The 23264-nt window shown below is 32.0% G+C and overlaps 2 protein-coding genes across 4 annotated transcripts in view; one reads left to right on the forward strand and one right to left on the reverse strand.

Moving 5' to 3' along the window:
• The window catches only part of LOC123682994 (sodium channel protein 60E-like), a 222303-nt gene that overhangs the window by 164173 nt on the left and 34866 nt on the right, over positions 1-23264 (reverse strand). The window lies entirely within an intron of this gene.
• On the forward strand, positions 1432-21691 carry LOC123683022 (cold and drought-regulated protein CORA-like). Of its 2 annotated transcripts, none has more exons than XM_045621923.1 (2): positions 1432-1597; positions 21319-21691. In XM_045621923.1, the coding sequence occupies exons 1-2, from the start codon at positions 1562-1564 to the stop codon at positions 21520-21522; spliced, it is 240 nt and encodes a 79-aa protein (XP_045477879.1). In that variant the 5' UTR covers positions 1432-1561; the 3' UTR covers positions 21523-21691. The 2 variants fall into 2 exon arrangements, 1 of the variants encoding a protein (XP_045477879.1); XR_006747930.1 differs by lacking the exon at positions 1432-1597 and adding an exon at positions 16485-16840.

The raw sequence follows: 23264 nt of genomic DNA on the forward strand, positions 1-23264 counted from the left end.
ATAATGCTGACGAATAATGAAAGGCTCATACATACATCTCAGGTCAAAAAGGAAGTTTTTTCGTTAACAATTTTTTTCAATTGAAATTACAAAAAACACAGAAAACAAACTATACACTACGAGTATATGATTTTAATTCCCTTTCACAACAATTGTTTTTGAGTCATTATACATTATAGTTTGTAGGCATGTTATATTCATGTTTTTTATGTTTATGGAATTTATTAAATGTTTTCTTACGGGGAAAACTTCCTTTAATTTTCAAAATTTTCGTTGTTGTATATATACGTTTTATGAGTATTTATTTTTGATAAAATAATTACCTTATAATATTTTTTTCCGAAAAAAATAGAATAGAAGTTTTACTCAATTATCTCGAATTTCTTAGAATTATATACGGAACTTCAATATTCGGTTTTCTCCAATTCTTATACATGCTTACATGCATAACATAACATATAAACTTAAAACAGCCTAAAGATATTGTGGAACAATTATTATTCTAATTTCTAAGGTCGTTATTCACATTGGTTCAGCTTATTATACTGATGGGGATTTTTTTGTCATGTCCGTGTTCTGGCAACTTGGAACTTGGCAACATTTGATGTTCACAGATAAATATCATTCTTTGATTCATATGAAAATGGAATGTGAAATGGGTAGGTACCTTTTGTAAAAAATTAAATGAAAAAGAATGAAATATAATCGAGAGAAGATTATTCAATATTTATCGCAAACGAAATTGCTCATCTAATTGTATTATACAATGTACTTCGTTCGCCGAATGGAATGTAAAACGTGAGTCTATGCTGATTACTCTAATGAAGCAGCTCAATTCCAAAGTTGAAATGTTATTTTTCATTATTTAGTGTGCAGGTTTTCATGGGTCACATAGCTCATTATGAAAATTTGAAATGGCTATATCTTTTCACCTCATTTCCGAATTGGAAAAAATGGTGAGGAAACAGTGTTCCTTTTGACCTCATGAATCTACTGTTAAAAATATTTGCAAGACAAAGAGTCACCCTGTATATACCTATATCCTTTTGAGAAAAGGCAATTCAAAAAATTATTAACTTCAAACAATAAAACATGTGTAGATAAATCTCAGAATTAGCAAATAATAAACCATATCCACAACAAGTAAATTTAGGAAACATAAATATTTGAAATATGAATGAAATGAATCATTCAAGTCTCAAAAATTCCTAAACACTCTCTACATACTAGAAGTGAATTTGATATTAATGAAATTTCCGCTCCGAATATATTAAGCTGATATGACGCAAAATTTACTGTTCGCTAAGTTTATGAGCCTGTTGCCACCAGATGGGTAGAAAGAGAGAGAAAGATGTTCCGGAATATTTAATTGTCAGTCCCCGTGGATTTTCGCAAGCGTAAAATGTAACAAATGACTGGCGCATTGTTAGTGCTCTAGGAATTCGCTTCCGGATTTTGCCGGATTGAGTTAGTGAGCTGAAATGTTAAAAAGCAATCGTTCGCCATACCGCCAGTTTTATTGTGTACATTCCAAGAGGAATCGAAATTTTAATCAACCAAAATGCAATTCGCAGAAAGAACAGTTCTTCTGTTCTCCGTAAGTAATGAAAAAGGGCTATTCGTTATTTGTGTATTGTTTCCAATGTTATCATTCGAAATTGAAACAAAATAATTCTTCAGAATGCGTAGGTATAAAGTGAAAATTATATAATCAATTCACAGAAGATTAGAGGCCTCCAGATCTTACCTAGAGTCTGGTTAACAAAATATTTGAATACCCATGAAATGAATCCATTGCTTGCATTTCTCATATTCTAGTAAAAATCTTCACCATTTCTGTAATTAATTTCAATTATTTAATCGAATTGTTGAAGCGTGTATTGTTTTATTTTGAGTATTGTCGTAGTTTTTCCTTGACTAATGTCAAAAGATGACAGCTTCAGAAGTGACAGCTGCTCAGATAGCTCGTTCAATATGAAACTTCTTTAGAATTTAATTTCTGATATAGGCAATATTACACCTGTCGATTCCGTTTTACAATTTTGAGCCTAACGTAGGACAGTTAACTTCAACGTTATATTATTGATGCAATCTTCATTCTACTTTTTTGTCTATTGCAGTCGACAATCAATGATCTGGAATCCCTCACTTCTGTGACTTTTGTGATTTTCTGATTGTGTATGCGCAATCTTCTTTAGGATTGCTTTGTATCAAATCCAATTTTTCGAATCTTCGGAATAAAAATGAGTCGACGTGTTATTGAAGCAGAAAAATGGAATCATAACGGAGCCTCCTACCTAATTGTGAAAAGTTAACGTTTGAGGAATATTTTCCAGTTGATGTCCCTGGTATCCTAACCGATACTGAACGTTTGGCCTATCAAGATGAGGATGAGGAAGAAACTGATGAAGAGCAACCACCAATTCTAGTCACATTGAGCGAGGCAAAATCTTCTCTAAACTCTCTATGCAACTATATCCCCTGGGCGGAACCAAACGTTGATTTCTTCTAGGCTCTCAACACTATAGAAAATACCCTGGACAATGCTAGATGGAAATCACTAACTCAGAAGAAAATTACGGACTATTTTCCAAAATGTACGTTTACTCATATTTCATATAATATGTACTTTTGTAATCATATACAGGGTGAGTCTTTGACTTGTACATATATTTTAACCCAAGATTCCTGAGGTCAAAAGAAACATTTTTTTCCTTTACCATTTTTTCCGATTCGGCCCGGTTAAAAAGATACAGGCTGTTGAAAATCGTTAAAAAAATGTGATTTTCGGCTATATCTCGTAAATGGTTGTATCGAAGGAAATGATTTTTGAAATATAGCTTTTTTTTGATGTGATACATCTTCTCCGAACACAAGATTCCATACACATTCTTCTGTTTCTTTATTATGAACATTATATCCCATAAAAATACCAGAAATTCGAAGAAACCAACTCTTAAGAGTAATTTGAACGTTCATTGAAGAATATTTGGCTAATTTTAAAAATAAAAGTATTCTTCATATTTTCTCGTACAAAGCGCCGTTTTCGAATAACTTGATCTTAAAAAAAAAAAATTATCTGTGAAATTCAAAAAATTGGGTACTTTGGCTGAATGCAACTCTGTTCTGTTGTGGAAAAAAAACCACAGAACTGAATATTTACTATGATGTCATGTCTCAGATTTTAGAATTGAAGTACTAGCCAACTTAGTTTGAAAATGAAGTAATTTGAATAAGCTCACCTCAACTCCTCGATTTGATTACAAATTACTGAGCTTTGGCACAGCTCTGATAATAAGAAGATACTACACTAAAATCAACATTCTTTTTGAAAAGTCCAGATTATTCATAAAGCCCATGTTTAAAAAAGTTTTCACAAAATAGTCCCATTATAATGACAACAATCAATATCCCACTAAAGACTGCTGCTATCGAACAATACTGCATTCTTCTTCGGGTTATCCAAACTCACATCGAAACATACCACTAGGACTAGATACATACTAGACAAATTTTCATGTGATTGAGATTGAATACTTTTATTCTTTTGCTATTCCATAATTTCATCCTAAGAGCATATGATTGACATACTTCCAAGAGGGCCATAATTGTTTTAATGTGAAAACAAATTAGGTGAGTTCAAAGAAACAGGATATTCTATTGTGGATATTTATATTGAATAGTTCTCATTTATTTTCAATGGCAAAATCAAGATGAATCAAGTAGTAGAGTTGGCTATAATGTAGGTACACATTAAGAACAAATTTGATTACAAGTGGAGTCTAACATTTTCCATTGATTACAGAGCCAGAATATTTTACATATTTCCATATTTTCATTCTGATGGCTTCAAAAATATTGATGCATTCCAATATTTTCATGAGATAGTTGGAACAAATCGAATGCTTCATTTCATAACAAATATCTTACAACAATAACAGTGTAAATTGTAAATTAAATTTTAGGTTAGAACATAGATTATTCGAACCGAACTGCTGTGTTTATAATTTGGCATCACTCGAGATTTGAAATTTAAACTTGAAACCACAGATTACTATAGTCTGTGTTAGAACTTTCACAGATAAATATTTATTTGAGATTTTAAGGTTAAATGGCATTGTACAAAATTAAATAAACAACGATATCATATAAATGAAATATAATGAATGAATGGATATGAATATCAGAGCTAATATGGGTGGTAGCGAGCTCAATTCGTTATAATTATCGAAAATTAAATAGAAAATCAAGAGAAGAATATTTAATCTTTAGCGTCAACGAAATTGGAATAACTCATTTATTTGATTTATAAACACTACTTTGTTCAACAAATGGAATGTTAAACGTGAGTTTATGATGGTTTTTCTAATTTAGTAGCTTATTTCCAAGGTTCAAAAGGTATATCTTATTCTTGAGAAAACTTCAGTGTTCCGGTTTTCAGGGGTGAATTAGCTCATTTTGAAAATTTAAAATGGCTATATCTTTTTAACAGGGCCGAATCGGAAAAAATGGTAAATGAAAAAAGTGTTTCTTTTGACCTCAAGAACCTTCGGTTAAAATATATGTACAAGTCAAAGACTCACCCTGTATATACAGGGCCGGCGTTAGGGGAGAAACAGTGAAGCGACTGTTTCAGGCGCCTCTATTCGAGGGGCGACAATTTAGCCCAGTTTGTGGCCGCCTTTTCATATGTCTAAAAAATTTAGTCTTGATTCTTGAATACAACATGAGGTTGTTCCGCTCCGCTGCGTTTATCAACATTCCCTGCAATAAAAATCTCCAAACCATCTTTACTAAGCCGCCTGTGCAATAAATAACACATGGTAACCCAACCAATATAAACAGCATTGCCTATTACCCTAATTGAAAGAGGGATGAAATGTATTTAGCAAAGAAGAAAAACAACACTATCTTCTCTTTCGAATTATGTGGAAGTTGTTTACACATTCAACATATGGAAAATTCCTACGATTTTGCATTCGAAACTAGTAACTGTTAAATGCCAAATGTTTTCACTTGTTTTTAATCCCATTTCGTTTTGGAAGCTTTGCATGCCCTACCGCCTTCTGTATATTGTATATATCTTTCATCGATCGTACGCTGTGTCTTGTGAATGAGAATATCAAATATAGATATTAATTACGCATTGTTTATCGGCGTCGAAGGAGTCCAGGAATAAATCAAGATACCTACAGCATAAGTAGCTCTTTCATTCAATTAAAAAACCTAAAAAAGACCCGGTATAATATTATAATGGACTAGTTCAGTGATGTTGATAATACTATATTTGACACGATAGAATTAAAATATAGAGCAAAACTGATAAATCAGTGAAAAAATTTTGAAAATCTATCAATAAATGACTGAGAAATAGATTATTTAAATTTACGTATTTTAGCGCGGAACGTCTTTGGTCTGTGACGTCACGGCTCTTGCCTGTGATCGCTACACCATAAATTACGTTTAAATACTAAGCCGCGCCAAGGCTCTCGCGCCGTTTGTAGTTGTACAGTGTAGTTTTAACTCGAGTTTTGTGTTTATGTCACCATAATGGAAGAAGTCTTCGTGAAAGGACAAAATGACAATATGCCTAAAATAGATATATTCGTAGTGACGGAGTTTTTTCTTCAAATCCGTCTTATGTCAGTGCAGAAATAAAAGGAGTTAAACTTTTCAAGTAAGTATCTACTTTTGAGTTTGCTTCATCATGGTTCAACTTATAACGATGATTTATTTAAAAATCGTTTCATAAACAGTTTGTAGTTGAGTACTGGTTGTTGAAGTCTATCAATGGCAAAACATATTTATGTGAGGGGTAAAAAGTAAAAAAAGAAAAAAGTTATTTATATGTATGTATACAGTAAGTTATTTCAGCCATCGTGTAACGAACAAAACACGACACGAACGGCACAAGTGATTGTACACCAATGAATTCGTAAGCACTCTGCGAATACCAGTCGCCTCGTGTAAGTGGCGTGACGTCACACACTAGACTATGAAATTATTCTTCCAAGCGCAACTTCAAAGTCCCATAACTTTTTCATTTCTAGAGATATTTCAATGATTCTTCCACATTTTTGTTTCATTTTACTTAAATTTTTAGAATTAATCCTTAACAAAAAATGAAAAATGGTCCATTATATTAAAATATTTCAATGTTCTTCATTCACCAGAATTTAATTTTTTCTTAGCACGATTACAAGATTCTTTATCGGAAATAGAAAGTTCTATGTTATTATCGGAGCAGGTGATATTTTTGGTGGGAGGAGGGGAGGTTGCATTTTATGAAGGAGGTCATGTTGTTATTGTTACGTTTTCAGCAGGGGCACTGTATATATAGATGTGTAGAATGTACATATGCAATATCATCAGTACTTCGTTTATTTGAATTTCATCCTAACACCCTAAGGTTCCTTTGAACTCTTAATATTTTGAACTCTCGGTAATTTGAACTTTTTTGTCGGTCCCTTGAGTTTCAAATTATCGAGGGTCGACTGTATTATCTATTTCCATTTTGACTCATTTTTCTTTGTTATAGTAAATCGATATTGTTCAAGGTGCAGGGATCATCCTATTCTCCAAAATTTCCTAGTTCTAGTTCACCGTTCGATCGGTTAGGAGCAATATTAAATTCGGTTCAACATTGGCAAAACCCCCTCTGACATCCCGTTAACCCTCATTTTCATACATGAATTCCGGCACATCCACGTGAATGTTATAACCCCGAAGATACCACAACTAATGAAAGGCGCCATTCCAAAGATAACAGGCTGCTTTGTTGATATTTAATGCTTTGTTGATATTTAATAGAGTTATCAGCCGCTTCGCTTGAAATGGGAAGATCTAAATCGAGTTTTCCATGTTTGCAATGTTGTATGTTGAACAGCTATCAATAAACACGCTCTTCGAAATGCTGGCACACTATTCAAAAGATGAAGGTGAGACTAATTTGGTCCGTTCGAAGAATTAACTCTAAAGCCAAATTTTTGTCTATGTTCGTTTTCTAGTTGAGAAATCTCAGAATACCTTCACGATGGAAAAAATTTATGTCATATTTTTAGAGATCGATTTTTGAGAGAATTGATTTGACGAAATCCGCAACCTAATCAATTCAACTGTTTTCAAGCTATAAGAGAATAAAGTTCCCATAACTACATTATTATTTGTGCTGTAAAGGGAGAAATAATTCTAGAGGCACTTCTTTCACGAAAATCCATTGGTTTCATAATTTATTCTTATTGCAATTAGTTTCGAAGTTATAATACAAACTTGTGCTTTTTTAAATGTAAATCATAAAAACTTCTGTGCCCCCTTCGCTTTTTTTCCTTTTCAAATATACATATACTAAACTGACAAAGAAACTGCAACACCCAGAAGGAGCTGTTTGAAAAAGAACATAGATAGTATAGCAAGGAGTAAATGATTAAAATTTGGAGAAAAAAAAGGGTTTACAATTTTTTTCTAATAAACATGTTAATAATATGTTTGTCCACCACGATTATCTATACACTCCCCAACATTCACGACATTGGTGCAATAAGATGCTCTATTTCTTCTTGAGGGATACTATCCCAAGCTACCTGTAGTTCATGTCTCAGAGCCGCGACAGTCTGTGGGGGCTAGAGTAAATTTCCTAGCCTTCTACCCATGATCTCCCAAACATGCTCTATGGGCGATAGATCGGGGGATCTGGGCGGCCATGGCAAAAGATTTACATGTGTCGCTTCGAAAAAGTTTAAACTAACTCTGGCACCATGAGGTCGGGCATTATCTTTCTGAAATTCTGGAGTCGGTTAAGGTAAGGTAGAACATATAGCTCCACTATTTTTTAAAGGTAACGCATCGCTGTCATGTTACCTCGAATATAGACTAAAGGTAACCTAATTGCTTATGCAATGGCACCCCATATCATAACGCCTACAGTCCGTTGTACATGACGCTCAGCATCAAACTGAGGTTCGCGTCTTTCTCCCCGACGTCGTCTAACCCTTCTTCGGCCATCATGTGCACATGATTCATCAGAAAAGACGTCCTGATGCCATTCCACAATCCAATGATGACGTTTTCTTCACCACTGTAACCGTTGCCTGCGATGCTCAACCGTCAGAGGTAACACAAGATGGGGTCGATAATGCTGCAGTCCAAAAGTCCTTATCCGGCGGTAAACAGTTCGGAAAGTTACAGAATGGCCTTGTTCTCCTAACCACTCATCAGTCAGAGATCAAGTTGTCGCAAATCGGTCTTAATGGTCATAAGTCTTAGAGTTCTATCTTGAACTTAATTTGTGCCCCTTCGACGTCCAGTGCCTACTCTTCTCCGATTTTGGGCATTATGGAACCACTCTTGATAACTAACATCTCATAACATTAGTTGGATTTCTGTTCGTACGATTAGCGATTTCTCGAAATGACAACCCCGCCTCCCGAGACCAATAATTAGACCTCTTTCAAATTCACTTTGCTGGCGATAAATTCCGCGTACACATGTTCTAGGCACATTAACAACCACTAAACATCGACTTTGGATCACCTCGAAGAACTGGTTTGTTGTAAAATTTGAAAGATTTGCAAAAAACGACTACAATATTTAAGTAACAAAAATTGTTCACATGAAAAAACCTTCACGATTTCTTTCTCCAAATTCAATCATTTACTCCTTGCTATACTATCTATGTTTGATTAAAAAAAAATAAAATTTAAACAGCTCCTTCTGGATGTTGCAGTTTCTTTGTAAGTTAGTATATTTTTGAAAAGAGAAAAATCGATTTTGACAAAGAAATTTTTATTTGTCAGTTAGTATATACAACATGATATACCTAAAATTTCGCATCATACTATAAAAATCAACAAAAATTTCACGGCAAATCAACCAAGCATTCGTTTTTCAGGCAGAACTCGAACTTAGGTTACCTGTTAGAATATACAATGTGAGAATTCTTACACATTGTATATTCTAACAGGCAATCTAATTTCGAGTTTAGAAATGTGGTGTAGGTACATTTATTAACAGATATTAAATCGGTCATTCGAAGCACTATACGACAGTTTCGGATTTATAGATTTTCCCCCTGTAATTCAACGTTTGCCACCTTTGAATTTTGATACGTCAGCTTACAATCATATCAAATACATTTTCCATCCAACTTTAAGATTCGTGCTTCATCATCCTTTCTGCATCAACTTTCTGTATGTATCATTCACAACTAAGATACCGTGTCAGATCGTTGATTATGTTTCTCTGCATATAATTATCTAAAAACATTATTTTTGAAAAATTATAGAAACACGTTGCTAAGTAATATTTGAAAAAGAAACATAACTCATGAGTGCTGGTGGCAACAAAAATCCGAGTCGAAAACTAGGATTTTGGCACCTGCACGAATGGTTTTTGTTGAAAAAATATGATATTACTGTGCATTTTGTTTTTTCGATTTCTTTCAAAGGTAAAATTAGATGCCCGAATGGTATTTGGTATTCGACAAGACTATTTCATGAGACCATAGTTACTTGTTATCAAGGGTATTGTAATTTTTGGTGACAATAGTAGGTAATCACGTGAACACTGCTGACAGATGCTATCAAACAGTTTTTCCATCTAGAAACTATTTATAATTCAAAATTTCGCATTTGTAATTGGTGGAAATTAAGACGAGGGAAGCAGTCGTATGAAATTTTATTCAGTATATTTTACAAAGGGTTTAGCAATTGTTCATTGGGAGATCATGAAATATTGAGCTTTTGGTTCTTTATATAGGACTTTATTTCAATTTTAATTGAATATTTTAAATTTTCTCCAATTTTCGAAATTCGTTCTTTGTATGTGTTTTTTCTTTAATTTCTATCAATCAGAATCAATAAAATAAGGTCAATTTGCCGCCCAAGGCTTCAGCCTTCTTAGCCTGCTGGTAAATCCGCCATCGATTAGAGACATTTTATATATACAGACACCCCTGGCATATTCATTTGTCATTAACCCCTATGGTTGTTGCATTTTCTTTCCACTACATGTATATCGATCGATGCCGTAATTGCTTGGTTATTTGTATAGATAAAAGTATTCAGGTCAGGCTTTTAATGTTGTCATCCAAACGTGATGCAGTTCATAGAGATTCCATTAAACATATTCAATAAATCGAAGGTCTTTTCAAATTGATTCCAACGAAAATAAGAGCGAAAATTGGAATTAATTATATTGAGTGAAATTCTGTTATATTTTATAGAAATCCATTTAAATACAAAACGAGTTGATTAATCACATAATTACAATATTTTTGATATAGGTAGATATTCTTCCATATAACTAACCATAAGTATTGAAAAATAATGCAACTTATTCAGTATAAAATATTAGGATATAACAGAAAATATCTTAGGTAGTAGACTTTGGTCAAAAACTGTTATGAAATGTATCTCATTCAGAATTGATTTTTTTGGACAAATCTTTCATCTGAACTTCATTCTTGTAGGGATAAAATTTCTTCATCTTCTTATTCATAACCAGTATTTCAAACAGGATATGACGACGAACTTGGACAAATACAACGTACATATTCCAATATTCTAAAAATATCGAACAATTATTCAAATGATGATCGCTTAATATCCAATTAGTGGCCTCGAAGATCATCCTTATTAACAACAATAAAGTTAATTGATTCACTGTGAATATTTCGTAAACAATATCTGGTTAATCATATAGCAAGATGAATAATTATATCAGGAATCATCTCATCATTCGAACGAGTCAATCATATTCAGCTATTGAAACTTCTGAGATTCATATTTTATTTTCTGATAGTCAATTCATCGTCATAATCAAGAACTATTTAAATTCCAGGAAGAAGGTATATGATCGAAAAAATGCCCTAAATAAACTCTAATGATCTTAGTATTTATCCTAGAAGCCTTAGTCAGTACCGAAAGTCACTATTTTGAAAAAATTCATTTAGTGATTCTATACCGAGTAGAGAGGTGAGACTCGTTCCAATGGAACTTCAAGTACTCACTGGTACATAGTGGCCCATAAAAAATAGCCTGGCAAATATTTGCGAAAGTAACAGTTTTTCCGGTAGCAGCCGAGAAAGGTCAATTTTTCTTTGTAAATTTATAATCATCCAACAGGTATTTGCAATAGTATTCTTATAAATATGCTAATAGGTTAGTTTGGCGTTAATTTCGTTGAAAAAACACGTCAAAAGTGAGAGAGGAAGAATAAGTGGTCGATCAGTTTCTGTTAAAATATTAATTTATGAATTGTTTGAACTGAACAGGGCCGTCGCTAGCCAAACTGCCGCCCTAGCCGAAACTTACTCTGCAGAATGCTAAAAATTGATATTGGATAATCGGGGTCCTACAGCCCAGGCAAAAATACAAATTGAAACTCTTTCAGGTTTGGGATTTTGTACTAAGCAAAAAAACGGGGGGAGGGGGGTCGGTAGAGTTTGGAGTGGATGTTGGTTTGGTGAATTTGTTTTCAAAGATTCAGTGTGGAAGTATAAAATATATTTTAGGGAGGAAAAAATCTATTTCAAGTGTAATTATTTTTTATGGATTCAAATTTTAATGCAATAGATGATTTAGGATAAATTGAATCCAATAAACAATAAACGTGCTCAACTGAATTTTAATGAATAAATGATAAAATATATGATTTGATTTCAGGTTTCAGATCCTTCTGCTGAGTTTTGACTAAATATAACATTCGAACATTTCGTTTGATATGATTGAATTAAACAACCGGATGATACCAATGAACGATCATTTCAAATTCGAATAGATGTTACAGATATTCACGATGCAAAGATCAGTAAATTTGATGAAAAAAATTATTTGTGAAATTTGTTCGAATAAAAAAAAATTATTTAATTCTTTCTTCCAGTAATCCAGATTTCCCAGAAAAAGTGAATAATGCCGCCCTTCAATATTTGCCGCCTCTCTAGAGATAGCCCCGCAGTTTCAATTTTAGAAAAAGCTTGAAAATTGTTTTTTTTTACCTTTAAAATTATCGATGGTGCGAATGAACCATTATTCAATTCGAATGCGCCTACGTCCAACACTGGATAATTTGATATAAAAAATGAAGAATATTATAAAATAATGGAATGAGGTATGAAATGATGAAACTTCTTATATTTCTTAAGAAGGATCAGTTGGAAGCGATGAAATGGAATTGTTTTCTTATATTTTGCATTTAATTCTGAAGAATCAACATTCAGATTAGAGAATTGAAAAAAAAATAATCCAGAACCCCAAGTGGCAATAAAATTCGGCAACGTAAAGCGAACGCCTGATGAGTGCATGTGTTTTTTAGCGTCAATAACTCGTATACAGCATGAGCATGAGGGGATCACGCCAAATCTGGATATTTATGAGTATAATATATAATGCGGCACTTTTGATGGTTTTTGATATTAATTAAATTTGTCGGTATTCCTCCCTGTTGTTGATGACTAAATTAAATCTTATTCGGTCTTTTGAATTTCTACACATGTAATTTTTGTTGATCAAGCTTGAAATGCCGCCCTTGAATTTTGCCTATGCGACCGCCTACCCCCTAGCGACGGCTCTGGAACTGAACATTCAGGAATTGACAGTTGTCGTAAAAAACTTTGTTAAATGACCAAACAGATTCTAGCAGATTCTGTTTACTAAATATTTTTCGAAAAACCTCAAGAATTGTGAAAACATCCCCTATCAATTTTCATTTGGTTTACAATATCTCATCACCTCTAAAAGTCTAAAAGAATTTAATCAAGAATGACCTGTTTAACTCAAACTACGCGAGTAGTTGAACTTTAGTCGAACTTTACCTACGTAACTCAAAGAGAAATCTTGGACCCGTGGTGTTTCGAGTTCACGAGAGTCCACTTTTTAAAATCGTTCTTGAATTTGTATGCGGTCGTTGTATGCTCTACTCGTTTGGATAGACGGTATTGGAATACAGTTAGTATAACTAAAGGGTTATCTATTTTGAGATTCCGAAACCCACTATCATTGAGTGGGTAAAATTTTTATTTCAATAAAAATCTGCCATTATGTATGGTATACAACATCATTTAAATGCCCTCCGCATGATCTCTCATAAGAGTCGATCCTTGTTAGGTAATTTTTGATGACTTGCCAGCACATTTCGAGCAATACCTCACCAATAAACTGACGAATGCTGGTTTTGTCAATAGTCTAAGGAGTATCGGCATAAACACAATTGTCATAGCCGAAACGAGAAACGCGTCCTTGGAATTTTTTTGCTATAAAGCCAAAACGGGTCGTGTTGTGTGCCTTGTTGCCTCGCTTGTGGCTCCATCTTGCTGGAACCACATATCTTTCAATTCCACATCATTAATTTCAGAACAAAAAAATCCGTAATCATTTGACTACAACAGGGTATCATTTATTTTGTAGCAAATTTTCATAAGTTTTATGAACGATACATATTGCTATAATCTTCATCAAAAGTTTGGCTCGTGGAGCTGGACGTTGTTCCCCTTTAATTTTTAACCTATTCCTCAAGCTCAAGTTGGTCATCACTAAAGTTGAGCATTGTGTATCTTATAGCATAGTATACTATGCTTATAGATATGGCACGTGCAAAAATGTAAGTATTCCGAAAACAAATATTTTTGAATTCAACATTTTGTTTTGAGTTCTATTGAGTGGTGTTGTTTTGTCATTATAATCATTTTTGTATATTTGGTATTTTATTACAGATTGGTGCTAATGTATCTCACAGATACACCGTGTGTAGTCATGATATAAACACCATGTAACTATTTATTTGTTATTAGATATAATGTTCGAAATAACTAAATATTATTTCAGGTGAACTAAAATTTTTCTCATTTATAGATTATAGACTAAAGATGACAAGAAAAGAGTTTAAAAAAAATTCATCTCAATGAAACACTATATCGAACGAAAAGGACCTTCACTGTGATGAAGCAGCGATTGTAGAAAGGAACACTGGACAAAGCGAAGAAAAAAATTATTTGGAGTGAAATTTTCTGAAAGGAAGTGGTTGTTGAGGATGATTTCTCTGTTATTTTGTGATATTTTTGTGACCTATTTGCTAGTAATGCGATATTTATCAAGTTTTAATATGGAGTCCTAGTTTTTCTTTCGTTTTTTCATACACCAATATTTTTCAAGTTCTTATTTTACACAACTTATCGATCATGTACTTAGTGTTACTAATCCAAATTTACTGAGTCACTAGGACCATTGCAAACACAATGACTGAATTATATGTTTATATTACCAGAAATTATAATTATTTGAATATTGTATTTACTATTATTTATTTACCTTCATAAACGAGTGAACATAGATTATATTTTATATTTAGGTGTATTCTATTTCTTTTACTTTTTTATCCAGGAATCGTGAAAAGTTCAGTTCCATCATCGATTTTCCAACTAACCGATTTTGTATCTCACAGATATGACGCGTGCATATGTGTCTCACGCGTGCATATGTGTGACGAAGTGTTAAATGCTTATCTTCCCTTGACAGTATGACAGTTCTGTCTGCATTTGTCATAGAAAGACGGCTGCGAAATTCGGACCACGAGATGGATAACCTCGGTACATGCTGCGGTGAGCCCAAGAATCTCTTTTCTGAGTAAAAGGCAACGAGACAACGACAACAACATAGATAATCCTGTATGTTATCTCAGACCTTTTTCCTTCAATTCGCCCCTTATATCTTAGACCCCATTCTACCCCGCCATTTGTTGAAAAAAACTTCGGTTTTATTCCCAAATTTATTGCTGCTACCTGGATGAAGTCCTATGGCTAATAGTAGTTATTAATAACCTTCTAGAGAGTATTACTCATTTTTAATGTTTATTACTTTCAATATAAGTGTTGATTATATGTGTGAAAAAAGAAACAAAGTAATTTGTACTTGATTTAAAGAATGATTCAATAATCACGAACCAATTTGTGAAGATATAAACATAATTCTCTAGTGAAATTTGCATTATATTATAAATGAATGGATAATCAACAATATTGAAACTAACATCAAAATTAATCCATAATTCGCACTGCGTCTCATCTCATTTCAAACAAGTTTCTCAAGGAATTATTTCCAACCATAAAATTATTCTATTTGAATCATCTTCTCCATGGACTGGGTAATTTTTCAGAATAAATTTCATAAAACAAATATAAATTGGATCTAGAAACATTTGATTGCCTTGGTCTTTACTTGCTGGAATTCTTTTAATTGATAAAATGATGAGTTATTCTTATTTTAGTTTATTATAGTTATAAAATTTTGTACAGACTATTGGTTGAAAATATATTTGATTTGATTTGATTTGATTTTCACTATTTTATTATATAAATAACAATCGTTTGTTACACAGTAGCTTCTTCAGATTTAGTTCATTTTGAAAAACTTAAGTTAGTGATGGACAAATTTTATATATATATATATATATATATATATATATATATATATAATATATAGGGATGAGTTAATGTTAACAATAAAGGACTGAGGGAAGTATAGCAATAAACGATTTTTAGAAAAATATTTACCACTGTTTTGTCGTTGAGTAATATTCGCATTTTGTATGTTGATATGCAAGGTTTCTAGGCAACTAAGGGTTGGAATATGTTGACTTTCTCTTGTTAGAAAACATTTGAAATATTCCTTAATGCTTGCTTGAAAAGATCTCCCTGTTTGCCGTATATACATAGGTACATTTCTAAATCCCGTGTAACATTCATTAGTTGTTATCTGTTATGGATAGGTTATTCGAAATAATGAAAATTTAAGTAGATACTTTAGAGTATTTACATTTTCGATAAAACAAAAAGAAACTAGTAGTAACATAATAATAATAATTTGTTAATCAGTTCGTTTACAAGATGCAGTGTGTTAGAATTAACATTTTGTGGAATTTGAGTTATCTTGACATTTTGAAAATTTTTTTTTATTTTTATTATTTTCTCAATGACTTGTTCATCGTTTTTCACATGAGAATACCATCACATATGAAATTTTGACAAATTTCAGCTGAATGTCTTCGGTGGACCTACGTTATCAGGACGTTTTTTCTTGTAATCATTCAATTAATCAACTCTGTGATCAACACTACAGGAATATTCTGTAGAATAAAACCAAATATGTATGACGAGATTTTTATATAGTCTAAATTTTTCATAGAATTTTCAGAATGACTGGACTCTATCGATATCGATATTTTCATAAATTCTTGAATCTTGAATTTTCCATCTATAATTTCTGTGCTTCCAAAAATTGATATACTACTATCATTTAACTTTAAATAATGAAATAATCTAATCGACCTACATGTTGTGTTGTGAGGCTGTTATATAGTTGGGAATATTTTGCCCTAAGGTCGACCATTAAGACAACTTTTATCCCTAGGCTAAATTGATAAAATCAAAAGCTTTTCCTTGAATAATGTGTTGGTTGAAACGAATAGCAAATAACAATCATCAATTTCACAAAAGATTTTGAAATTTGTCTACTTATCATGAAAATATAAATTTATATCAATTCAAATGACTCCTAATGCTATTAGGCCCCTATAAATGTTGATATTCTGGAAATTTTTCACGCTATGTTTGTTATGTGACAATTGTTGTTTGATACTGCATACATGCATACTAACTCTAGAAATTTGCGGTCCACCGGAGGATGCCTTAGAAAGAGATAATTAAAATATTCATGAGGTGCAGTTAACTACGATTTTTCCCAGATAATTGTTTATATATTTATGGTGGATATAGTATAAAAGAACACGATCTGTATTATTCGAGAATAATTGTCTTCTAGGTTGAACATTTTACAATATGCTGAAGCTATACGTGAGTTAATTTATGAACTTTCATTTACCGTTAACCATTCCGATAGAAAGGGTGAAATTGCTAACATTGTTTTATTGTTACACGGATATAATATGAGATGATTCAAAATTGCTTTTCAACTCTCAAATGTTGTTTCACAAACAATAAAGTAAAGAGAGATTTATTGACTGGAATAAAACTATAACCAACTATAATTGAAACTATGACCTATAGTAAAATAACTTGTTTATACATTGTTTCAAAAATATCAGGTGAGTACCTGATACTCCTGATAGTATCTATGATTTCTGATGACACTAAGTTTTTTCAAGAAATAACTTTTCATTATTTTATTATCAATTCATCATTAATTCAGAATTCAAATATATTGGAAACTTTTCATCTACTCATTATTCATTTTGCTATTTTACTATATTTCAATTTTATACAATTTCTATATTAGATTTAATCTGAAATTATTCGAATCTCTCAATCGCAATAGCTTTGTTAATTGCGGCGGGAGTTTATCAATGCAATCTTATTATGATAAAGAAAAAAAGAGTGAGCATTAAAAATATAATTACCGGATATATGATGAGAATTTTTATTCGTGGACTATCGTTCGATTGTCGTCAGTAAAAATGCAACAGTTGGAATTTCAATAGTAAAATATAGGAACATCATATACAGGGTGGCCACTTTTTCAATGGAATTGGTAACTTTTAAACCATAAGAGTTAGAATGTCGGTCAAATAGAGAAAAAGTTGCATGCATAGAAGCATTATCAAGCAGTTCAAACAAATCGAGATTATCAGTAAATTCTGTCATTTTGATTTTTCTTTATTTCCCACTTCATTTCCAATATTATCAGAAAATGTTACAGAAATTTTTTATTCGACAATAAATTGTTCTCAATTTGACGTAATCAGATTTCGTATCCAACGTTTCGTGCTCTCTGGGCCAACCTCAACCTCATTTTTTTTAACACGGAACTGTATATTTTATGAAACTTTTCGAAATAACTTTTAACGCTGAATTCAACGATATATCATACAATGTCATTCAAAGTTGATTTTCAGGTGATTTTAACCCTTATCCAAATTTCTGTGGTTCGGATCTGTATTACATTTCGGTACCTTTAGTTTAATTAACAACAAGCAATACATTTCGATGAGAAAATCAACTTACTCATCTTGAACTAAATGGAACATATCAGAATCAAATCAAGAAACAAGTAATAATTATTTACATATTTCAATTCATAATAATTAAACGAATTATCATTTAATGAAAGAAAAATCGAATGATTATTCGAAAGTAAATGAAAATTAATGAAGTAAGTGTTCGAAATGTCCACCATTTTATAAAATGCACTTAACGGTTCTGGAACCCATACTTTTTATACATTTGCTTGTTTCGTCTTCTTGAATACCTTCCAATACATTCTCAATATTCTCGCGAGAAATCACTATTGTTTGATTTGTCATTTGTTCCAGAATCGAACTCTATTTTGATATCATTATGATATAAGTTTTGCAAGGCTTGGTATTCAAATTTAAAATCATTTTATTCGCGTCTCTTGACTATTTTATTAACAGCAGTTTTTGATAAATTGCATTCACTACAGATCCGACCCAAAGAAAATTGGATAAGGGTCAAAATCACCTGAAAATCAACATTGAATGACATTGTATGATATATCGTTGAATTCAGCGTTAAAAGTTATTTGAAAAAGTGTCATAAAATATACAGTTCCTTATTGAAAAAAATGAGGTTGAGGGTAGCCCAGAGAGCACGAAACGTTGGATACGAAATCTGATTACGTCAAATTGAGAACAATTTATTGTCGAATAAAAAATTTTTGTAACATTTTTTGATGATATTTGAAATAAAGTGGGAAAAAAAGAAAAATCAAAATGACAGAATTTACTTTTTTTATGATATCTCAATAACCGGCCCTGATAATCTCGATTTGTTTGAACTGCTTGATAATGCTTTTATGCATGCAACTTTTTCTCCATTTGACCGACCTTCTAACTCTTATGGTTTAAAAGTTACCAATACAATCCCATTGAAAAAGTGGCCACCCTGTATATATATTCTGAATATCTCACATTAATCATTAATACTGATGTTATTATATAGGGTGTATCTGAATAGATGCGATAAAAAATAAGGTGCGATTCTTCGTCAAAAACTGGAGAGGGTTTTTCATATAAACTTATTTTTTGAACTCCATAAAGATGGCGCCCGAAAAGTGGTTTTTAAGTTGTGAGAAGTTCATAATTGTTTTTTTGTTACATTCATTTTAAATTTGTACCAGTTCTCAATGAAAATATCGTTTTGTCAACCGCCTATTGGATAAATTTAAGGTCAAAAATAATACCAGCCTCCACAACTTGGGGTGTATTATCTGTTTATATATTTTTTTCTCAAAAACCTTGAATTTCAGCAAAAAATTACACGAGACCTAATTTGTTAAGAATTGATCAGTAAAATATGAATATAGAAAAAGTTATTGCGAAACGAGATTGAGCGGTGGCTTTTTTTACTCCTTGGAATCATAAACGAACACCACCAAAAATTTTTTTGAATGCCTTCTTGCCCGCATAAAATGTCAGCTCAATTTAATTTTCGTAAATTTCTTGATTTTTATGAAAAAAATTGAAAACCACTTTCCGGGTGCCTTCAAGAGGCTGTAACTAAGCAAGGGGGCTCAAACAAAAAAAGTTTATGTGAAACACTCACCTTATCTTTTGACAAGGAATGACCACCTACATTTCTTCGCAACTATTCATATACACCCTGTATAGAAATATTTTCAAAATTGTGAATTAAAGAAGGGAATTACTTCAAACTGAATCTAAACTGAAACATGAAAGGATCTGACTCTATCCCTTTATAAATTATATGAGAATACATACTGAGCAATCATCAATACTTTTTTCTCAAATGGAACATTTGTACATAGTGTCCATATTGGACAACAAAATCCTTAACAAACGATATACACTCCATTTGCTCAATTCTTTGAATTTTTACTTGAAAATAATGAAAACGATGGGGTTTTATGAATTTCATGAAATTAATTGGCTATATTGTTTCATAAATCATAATAACTGAAATTATAGTTAACTTCGAGTAGGTATTAATAGTGTGGTACCCCAATTTACTCCTAGACTGCAGTGAAAACAATATGTATCAAAATAAAATAGTATTACATTATTGTCCTATTGGAGAAATATACCGATCACAGACCACCATTTTCCGAAATAATTCTATTTAAAAGGTGCTTATACAAAAGACTTTTCACCGGGATTGGTTTTTGTTTGTCCCCCATATTGTTTTCACTCAATGGTTATGCTGTTATTCTTAGATTCTGATATTGATCATGAATTTCTAGATCCAATGACCTAATTTTATATTCACTTTTGAGACCTCAAATCCTTGAATATACGTATCCATGGACATAATAATAAAAATAAACCATGGAAACTGCATATTATTCAAAAACATCTCTTTCATGGATTTAAATGTTAGAAAATAAAAATAAGTAAAATTGTATTTATTCTCCGGTTGTGAAGTTATGATTTATTTTCCTGTTAAAAAATAAAATGTGGTAAATAGTGCCTTCAATGTTATTCTTAAACTCAATTCAAACGAAGACTAGTAAGACACATTGGAATAATTTGTAATTCGATGGTTTCACCCTACATAAGATTTTGTATGGTGTGACTTGGCCTCAGAAGCTTTAGAGTCAGTGTTCATTCACATGCCTATTGCGTACTTTAACTCAACAAAACCCTCTAAATATACAGGGTGATCGACGGTCGTTGTTACCCTTGACTTTCACAGAGAATGGAAAGAAGAATTTTATTGAAAATTTACATTCTTGGGTAGGAACCACTACTCTATCTTTCTTTTTTCAGCTCTGCGGTGTTGCCGCTTATATCAATTTTCTCTAGCGGTTTTCGGGTAATTGATGGATTTAGGTACTTTTTTTGTGGAAAACAGAGCTTCGATTGAACATTTGGAATCCTAGAAAGCTGAAATTTTTGGGTATGAGTTACCAATATCCCGTGTATCATTCACGTGTAATAAAATACGTCCCTAATCATATAGCGTTGTTCAAAATAACAGGCATGAGACATACTAAAATGATAAAAATTGTGTTTTTTCAAATGGAATGACCTGCATATTATAAGATGTATTGAAAGAAAATTAAATTTTAAACATGTTCCGATGCCTAAATTTTAAGGTTTCCTGGATAAAAACTAGTTTTCATCCAAATGGCAATTGAGATACATTTTTTTCAGATCTCCATAAAATGTCATAGAACTTTTTAACTGTGTTTGTGAACTGTTTGTCCCATATTACTAACATTTGTTTACATACTTCGAATTTGGTAACTATATGGAACAAGCTACGTTTTAAATAAACATCGCTCAAATAAAAAACAAAATTACTAATTAAGAAATTTTTATAATTTTAAATCATAGGTTCTCATCATCGTTGCCGCTATGTTAGGGACTGTCCTCTGTGAAGCTGATAGAGGGTATAGCCATGGAGGCCATAGAGGATATGGAGGTGGTCATGGTCATGGTCATGGTCATGGAGGCGGCTATGGAAGTAGCCACGGTCATGGAGGTGGTCATGGTCATGGAGGTCATAGAGGTGGTCACGGTCATGGTTGGCATGGATAAAGTTTAAATTCATGAACGATTTGATTTGACAATAGAACTTGTTGAGATTCTTCAATATAAATATATAATAATAATAATAATATAATAATGATAATAATATAATAATAATAATATAATAATAAGAGAGTTTATTCATGAAAATACATTCAATAAACTCTATAATACTGTAGATTTTCATAAAAATATAAACTGTGCACAGTAATGAACATAAAATTTACTCTTTACTCTTTATACACCGCAAAATATATTAGCTTCTAATTGAGTGGAACAAACGTGTGCTTCATCACAGATAATGGTCGAAATCTTGTATTATATTTGTCAAAACCCTGTAGTATATCTGTCGAAATCGTGATTTTAGTGTAGTAGTCATATTCTGTATTTCTCTCTGTCATATTCGTGTGTACATACATTAATATTTCTGATTTATCATTTTATTAATTTTTTTTCATTGTTTGAATTATAATGTTGATTAGGAACTGATGACTCATAGTGAATGAGTTAAATATCGTCATAAATTTACAAATTTTCACACTTATTGGATATTAGAAATTCAAATTCGACTTTATTCATGAACATAATTACCTTCAAGGGTGACACATATACTCCATTTCGAAATCTCCACAGTTCAAACCATGTATCTCGATGTTTAATTATGTTTTTTTATATTAGTGCACGTGTTATATACTTGAAATAATGATCATCATTCAAATTCAAAAAGAAGTTTTCAGACATCTTCAATTGAATCTCATGATATCCCGATTTCTAACAAAACTTTAGATGGCAGATGATCTGATTTTTTCGTCAATCGTCAGTTCGTATAACACCGAAAACTCCTATTCTGAAAATTTCAGAGAAACAATTTTTTCACAAACGATTTCAGAGATCTACACTAAATAATAAATTGAAATGATGAGCCAGAACGTTTTCCTGAAATGTTGATAAGGCGGAGTTCTGTTTTCGTCTGCTCGCTTTGTATATAAAATATCATGAATCGTTTCAGATTCCACGTTTGTGAATCGATGATGGAGCTCGCAGATATTTCCTGGAGCGAATGCGCTGCTACGGCTATAAATCTCAGGTCAAAAAATACTCCATCTCTATCAATTCCCAATCTTTTTTCTTTCTTTCCACCTCCTGAAAAGCGTAGTCGGAAAAATTATATTATCCACGGAAAAAATAAAGCCATTCCACCAGAAATTATTTCATTCTCTTATGTATATGTTTTTCGTATCTAAATCGAATCATTCCGTATCTACATCGGATAAGCGAATAAACTGAAAAAATCTTCAATTATCATACTAAGAAATATGGAGCTCAATATTATTCTCATTATGATTCAATAAATCAAGATTAATTGAAATATAATTCAAATACAAATACAAATTGAAGCAAAGTAGTTCTGTCTATACCTATCAATGTATTTGTAGATTTAACAAATACCTACCTGAAGATAATCAAAGTTACGACATCTTCAATGAAAAACATACCGTATGATATTCAATTAGCATAATATCAGTTTGCACATCTTATTTTCAATACAGCGTCACCCATCATATTACATAATAGCACAAATATACATTTGGAATTCCTATTTAGATTGTAATCAATATAGATTTTAAATATACCTTGCATATCACGCTCCTGCCTTCATTACACATGTGAAATTGATGTTTATTGGGAATTAAATTGCCAAATATTTTCACCTATGTAATAAGTCGAAGTTCTACAGTGGTTATAATTAG

The sequence above is a fragment of the Harmonia axyridis genome, chromosome 1 (genome assembly GCF_914767665.1).
Source record: "Harmonia axyridis chromosome 1, icHarAxyr1.1, whole genome shotgun sequence".
In the NCBI taxonomy this organism is placed as follows: Eukaryota; Metazoa; Arthropoda; class Insecta; order Coleoptera; family Coccinellidae; genus Harmonia; species Harmonia axyridis.